General features: G+C 46.0%; 1 protein-coding gene across 1 annotated transcript in view; it reads left to right on the forward strand.

Moving 5' to 3' along the window:
• The window catches only part of LOC138946538 (uncharacterized), a 10,443-nt gene extending 4,310 nt beyond the window's left edge, over positions 1 to 6,133 (forward strand). The window contains exons 3-6 of the mRNA XM_070317979.1: positions 380 to 574; positions 2,660 to 2,698; positions 3,457 to 3,564; positions 5,724 to 6,133. Coding sequence (XP_070174080.1) covers positions 380 to 574; positions 2,660 to 2,698; positions 3,457 to 3,564; positions 5,724 to 6,133 — 752 coding nt within the window. The remainder of the gene's footprint in view (positions 1 to 379; positions 575 to 2,659; positions 2,699 to 3,456; positions 3,565 to 5,723) is intronic.
• The last annotated feature ends 1,026 nt before the right edge of the window (positions 6,134 to 7,159 follow it).

A 7,159-nucleotide genomic window follows, 5' to 3' on the forward strand; every position in this document is an offset into this window, starting at 1 on the left:
CGCACACCCACCCACACCCACAAACACACAGACACACACACGCACGCACACACACACACACACACACATACAAACACACACACACACACACACACACACACACACACACACACACACACACACACACACACACACTCCATTTATGCATAGAGTGTATTCAGGACGTTGATTTTAGGTAACTACGTTGAGGATGGCCATAGTTACCACATGTTGAAGCGAGAAAGAAGACGAGAGGTTTACATGGAAACCACTGTGTCTTTTATTCAAGTACCCTTTTCGTTTCAGAACAGCCGATAATGAAAATTTCATCTTTTTTTTTTACATTTAGTCAAGGTTGTTTTTTGTGTGGTTTTTTTTCGTGTGTGTTTTTGTTGTCAAGCATCGACGAGACCTCCTTCTACGTTGGCTCCGATGTCCACTCCTTCGGAAACAGACGGGGGCAGTACACAACCTGAAGGGCAAGATTCTGGTCCTGGAGGGCAAGATTCTGGTCCTGGAGGGCAAGATTCTGGTCCTGGAGGGCAAGATTCTGGTCCTGGAGGGCAAGATTCTGGTCCCATCCAAGGAAACAGGGGTATGTCTATCAATATAATTATCGTACTAATAGTACAAATTAAAAAAGTCATCATCATCATCATCATCATCATCATCATCATCATCATCATCATCATCATCATCAGCCATCTGCACTTATGGCAGAATGACCGAGGTATTTTACGTGCCATTGTGGTGACACGGGGGTGGGACATGGACACCGTCTCTGGGTCTGCACCTAAAGTTGGCCCGTGTCCGTCCCGGCCAGGTTTCAACCCCGCAACCCGAAGATCACAAGTTCAGTGCTAGTGCTCTACCACCTGAGCTACCCGGGCTCCCTTTTAGTCCGGGGTTCTAGTTGGGATAGGAGCAGCTCCAGGCTTGAACACATGCTGACGGGCGCAGTGGCGTGGTGGTAAGACGTCCGCCTCCTAATCGGGAGGTCGTCAGTTCGAATCCCGGTCGCTGCCGCCTGGTGGATTAAGAGTGGAGATTTTTCCGATCTCCCAGGTCAACTTATGTGCAGACCTGCTAGTGCCTTAACCTCCTTCGTGTGTACACGCAAGCACAAGACCAAGTGCGCACGGAAAAGATCCTGTAATCCATGTCAGAGTTCGGTGGGTTATAGAAACACGAAAATACCCAGCAAGCTTCCTCCGAAAGCGGCGTATGGCTGCCTAAATGGCGGGGTAAAAACGGTCATACACGTAAAATTCCACTCGTGCAAAAACACGAGTGTACGTGGGAATTTCAGCCCACGAACGCAGAAGAACACATGCTGGATCAACAACCGGGCTGCTTCCTGTACAGCGTTGCAATCATTGGCTGACCGAATTCAGTGGATTGACACGGGTGTCAGCTACGAAAGCGGAAGGGTGCTCTTACCCAGAGTAAAAGCCTGCACGGGTTGATGGGGATTGACTACGACTACTGGAATACGGCACTGACTGGTCTGCACATAAGTTGACCTGGGAGATCGAACAAATCTGCACCCTTAACCCACAGGACAGAGAGATGGTTTATTTATTGCCCCTTACGAACGGTTTATGAACAAAAGGGTTACATAACATTTCATTGCACTCACGCGCGAAAGAAAATAAACATGACTATAACAAAAATAATATCCATACTTTTCAAAGAGCTAACCTTGAATAGTTAATATAAATACAACACAAAAATTGGACCGGTCCTTCTTCTGTGTGTGTGTGTGTGTGTGTGTGTGTGTGTGTGTGTGTGTGTGTGTGTGTGTGTGTGTGTGTGTGTGTGTGTGTGTGTGTGACAGGGAGATACAGACAGACAGTTAATACATAGTTTGTCTGTATCTCCCTGTCACACACACACACACACACACACAGTTAATACATAGTTAATACAAATACAACACACAAATTGGGGTGTGTGTGTGTGTGTGTGTGTGTGTGTGTGTGTGTGTGTGTGTGTGTGTGTGTGTGTGTGTGTGTGTGTGTGTGTGACAGGGAGATACAGACAGACGCACGGAACGGCGAACTGGCAGACAGACAGACGGACGAAATAAGAGAGCGGTATAGTTTTTGAGTCACTTGAGAAAAAGTGACTCTATGTAATCGGTCAGTGTTAGTCTGTCCGGCCGGCCGTCCGGCCGGCCGTCCGTATATAGACACCACCTTAACGTTGGACTTTTCTCGGAAACTATCAAAGCGATCGGGCTCATATTTTGTTTAGTCGTGACCTCCAATGACCTCTACACTTTAACGATGGTTTCGTTGACCTTTGACCTTTTTCAAGGTCACAGGTCAGCGTCAAAGGAAAAATTAGACATTTTATATCTTTGACAAAGTTCATCGGATGTGATTGAAACTTTGTAGGATTATTCTTTACATCAAAGTATTTACATCTGTAGCCTTTTACGAACGTTATCAGAAAAACAAGGGAGATAACTAGCCTTTTCTGTTCGGCAACACACAACTTAACGTTGGGCTTTTCTCGGAAACTATAAAAGTGACCGGGCTCAAATTTTATGTGAACGTGACTCATTGTGTTGTGAATAGCAATTTCTTCCTGTCCATCTGATGCCTCATATAATATTCAGAACTGCGAAAGTGACTCGATCGAGCGTTTGCTCTTCTTGTTATTAATGTGTTTACAGGTAGAAGCTCCCGGTCAGCCCCTTCTTCACATCACCCTGGTAAGAATCTCTCTTTCTCTTTCTGCCTCCCCATGTCTCTGTCTCTGTCTCTGTCTCTCTTGCTCTGTCCCTCTGTATATCACTCTTTCTCTCTCTGGCTCTCTCCTTCTGTATATCACACTCTCTGTCTCTGTGCCTCTCTCTGTGTCTCCCTCCGTATGTCTGTCTGTCTCTCTCTCTGTCCACCTCAGTCTCTCTCACTCTCTTTGTCTCCCTCTGTCTGTGTCCCTCTATCTCTATCTGTCTGTCACTCTGTCTGTCTCTCACTCTCTCGCTCTCTCTCTCTCTCTCTCTCTGTCGCTCTCTCTCTCTCACTCTGTCACTCTCTCTCTCTCTCACTCTCTCTCCCTCTCTTTGTCTCCCTCTGTCCGTGTCCCTCTATCTGTCTGTCACTCTGTCTGTCTCTCACTCTGTCGCTCTCTCTCTCTCTCTCTCTCACTCAGTCGCTCTCTCTCTCTGTCGCTCTCTCTCTGTCGCGCTCTCTCTCTCGCTGTCTCTCTCTCTCTCTCTCGCTCTCTTTCTCTCTCTCTCTCTCATTCTCTCTCCCTCCCTCTGTCTCTTTCTCTCGCTCTCTCCCCCCCTCTCTCTCTCTCCCTCCCTCCCTCTGTCTCTCTCTGTCTCTCTCTCGCACTCTCTCTCCCTCCCTCTGTCTGTCTGTCTGTCTGTGTCTCTCTCTCTCTCTCTCTCTCTCTCTCTCTCTCTCTCTCTCTCTCTCTCTCTTTCTCTCTCTTTAAAAATCGGTGCCTAATGTATTTCAGCGGACGTGTGGCTGTACATGTATGGGGGAGTGTCGGGTATCGCTGGTTTACTACTGCTGTTCTTCGCAATTGTGGTTCACAGGTCTACACGAAAGAACATTCTTTCAGGTACAGATAACTTCACAAGCAAATGGTGCTCTGTTGCGCCCCTCTGTCTGTCCATTTGCTTCGTTTCAGTGGCTTTTACATTCAGACAATACTGTCTTGACTGAATTATTTAACGAAGGCGGGGGGTGAGGTTTGTCTGACTAGGGGTGGGGGTTGTGTGTGTGTGTGTGCAAAGTATTTTGTCAAAAATCTTCCGAACGGATTATTTTGAAAATTGACATTATGTACATATTTTTTGGGTTTCTCTTATTTTTGATAGGGCTTTTTGATGACTTCATATTTGCCCTTTTGTTAAAGTTGAGGCAGCACTGTCACGGCCAAAAGTTTTCATCAATTTGATATATTCACACAACCTTTGACCTGGTCCGGACTATGGGTTTGCATAAAATTATAAAATTTCCATTCAAAAAGTGCCAATTTGTTTCATTTTTGTTTTAAATCAAAATTTGAATCATTGTGTTCTCATTGCCTCCTGAATGGAAAATATATAGTTTTGTTGTGTTTGATTGAAAATGTGCTTAAAAATGAAGAAACCGTTACATTTCTACTTTCTTTATTTTGGGAACAAGGCACATACTATTAACTTTTGTCATAAGATTCACTCGCTCTCTCTCTCTCTTTCTTGATAACTTTCTTTCTCTTCCGTCTGCGTGTTTGTTTGGAATTTGTAATAAAATATGTTTTTTCAGTTACACGCAAAATGGACATTGGTTTTTATACTGGACATTTTTTTTTCTTTCACAGTTACTTCTCCTCTCTCTCTCTCTCTCTCTCTCTCTCTCCCTCTCCCCCTCTGTCTCTCTCACTCTTCCTCTTCGCGCCCTCCCTCTCTATTCCTTCCCCCCTCTCTCTCTCTCTATCTCCCCCCCCCCACCCCATCCATATGTCTGTCTGTCTTGTTTTCCCATGTCCGGTACTCTCTTAGTCTGTCTGCCTAACTGTCTGTCTGCCTGTCGGCCTCTTTCTCTCTCATTTCTTCATTTTTTACCGTTGCAGCAAACGGACATTTCAAAGGTGGTTCATGCGAGCGCCATCCTTTAGTTTGGTATTCTCTTCGTCTTTCACTCTCTGTTTTTATTTTTTATTTTTTTGGGTCTATTTTTCTTGGGCATCTTTCTATCATGGGACTTCTGTTTAATTATTTATTTCATTTTAGTTTTCTTTCTTTCCTTTTCGTTTCTTTCCTTTTTCTTCTGTCTGTGTGTCTGTGTGTCTGTGTATCTGTCTCTCTTTCTTTCTGTCCTTCTTTCTATCTTTTTTCTTTGCTTTTTTGTAATTCTTTCTTTTCAGCTTTCTTGTATACCTCTACATAACAGACTAAACCATCATATGGCCACAAAGCTGAAGCTAGTTCCCTCCCCCCTATGTCCGTGTGGCAAGAATCAGACAGCAGAGCACATCCTGCAGGCTTGCCCATACCACAGTGCTCTGAGGGACACCACATGGCCAGAGGAGACAGCGCTACAAAAGAAGCTATACGGCCCCAAAGAGGACTTGGAGAGGACAGCACGTTTCGCCCTGCAGTCCGGACTGACGATCTAACAGCGAACGACAAGAAGAAGAGTATACCTCTTTCTTCAATATCCCATTTCTTCACTCCGTCTGCATGCCCTTTCTCATTATCCTTTCTCGGAGAAAATTCAAAAGACAATAACAGAGGGAAAGCGAAAAAGAGGCAGACCCAAGAACACCTGGCGACAAACGGTGGAAGGAGAACTGAAGACCACTGAACCAAACGTGGGGTACCATCCAGAGACTCGCCCAGAACAGACAGGAGTGGGGGTCCTTTGTTGCTGCCCTACATGCTAACCAGCATAACGGGCAGTCAGTTAGTAATTAATTACGGGGGGGGGGGGGGGGGGGCGGTAGCTCAGTTGGTAGAGCACTGGACTTGTGATCGGAAGGTCGCAGGTTCGAATTTGGGCCGGGACTGACACGGGTCAACTTTATGTGCAGACCCAGAGACGGAAGCCATGTCCCACCCCCATGTCACCACAATGGCTCGTAAAAGGTCTTGGTCATTCTGCCACAAGCGCAAATGGCTGATACCGCCTAAACACGCATACACTTGTGTATCCCGTGAGGGCGTAAAACTCTATTCATATAACCCATATCTTGTCCTTTAGAGTCGAAATATTTAATTACACTTTCGGTTTCAGATGGCAACCCAGAAGGGCACAGGACCTTCAACATCCAGATTCCGGACTTCTTTTTGCCCAACCGCAAGACACAAAAAAAGAAGAAGAAAGGAGGGAGGGGAAAGAGCGGCGGCTCAACAGACTCCGAAGACGCGGCTTCCGAGGTCGGTACGGCATTCAGCACAGCCACCAGCGCCGTACCCACAGCGGTCAACGCAGCGGCCAAAGCTGTGGGAGGAGCAGTCTACAAGGTCAAGTCTCAAGATGAGTGGGACGAGGATCAGAAAGCCTACATGGTCAGAGACGCGGGAGGGAGGTCCTACGTGATCCAGTCGGAAGAACCAACGGAAGACGACGTGTCCTCAGCCTCGTACCAATCCGGGGAATCCGAGGCAACTGACCTCACTGAAGTGTCCGAAGTGTCCGAATGAGGACTTGCCCAGATCCCGTCGTAACAGCAAGGTCCACGTGGACATTTTTGGTGCTATGGCTATATAGCCTCGGTTAAAAGGAGGTCGTTGGAAGGTCAAGGTTGGCAAGAAAGGGGTGTGCGACAATAAGGTCGAGTAGAAAAAGGTCGCGGCAGAAAAGGTCGAGGATATTTGGTCGAGAGTCAAAACGTCGAGGGTGACAAAATGTCGAGGAATGGTCGACAGCGAAAGGACGAGTGCGACACATGGTCCGGGATGGAACATGTCGATCTTTTGTTGCACAAGATCTTTTTGTCACCCTCGAAGTTTAATTTGACCTTCGACCAAATGTCCTCGACCTTTTTTGTCTCTATCTTTTGCTCCTCGACATTTTGGTTCTCTCCCAAAGAAAGGTGATGCCTGAAGGCCAGAGCATGAAAGTATACACACGTCAAACCTTCTCTTTTCCCTGGCCAGTCGCGGTTAAATGGGAAGCTGAAATGTCGAGTTCAAGGTTGAAAGGAAGGTCAGAGCATGAAGGTCAAAGCATAGAAGTATACGAATGTCAGATTATCTATGAGAAGAGGTGTTTATTTCTCTGCAGCTCCCTGCCACTTTGCAAGCTATGATTCAAGCCTCGTTTGCAGTCCCCCCGGAAAAGATGTTTGACTAACGGTGAGTCTTAGTAAAATTAGTAGTACCTTCGTGGTTGAAAACGACGTTAAACACCAAAGAAAGAAAGAAAGAAAGAAAGTAATGAGTAGTGTCCGTCTGTATGGCTGAGCAGCCTTCCGTCCGTGAACAAAAAACAACAACATTGATATCATCTCAAATATTTTTAAACTTTGCACAATTATTCTAGGGTTGGATGACCTCCGACCATAAGCCAAGTCTTGTGACCCTTGTCAAATTTCAGGGGTCACAGAGGTGTTGTGTTCGGGTCATAAAATACAACATTATTAATTTCTTGAATGTTATTTAAACTAGCGCTTTGACTCTTTGTATACTTGCAGGAGGAGGCAGGAGAGACAGTAGTATTTAAAAGAA

The sequence above is a fragment of the Littorina saxatilis genome, linkage group LG14 (assembly GCF_037325665.1).
Source record: "Littorina saxatilis isolate snail1 linkage group LG14, US_GU_Lsax_2.0, whole genome shotgun sequence".
NCBI lineage: Eukaryota > Metazoa > Mollusca > Gastropoda > Littorinimorpha > Littorinidae > Littorina > Littorina saxatilis.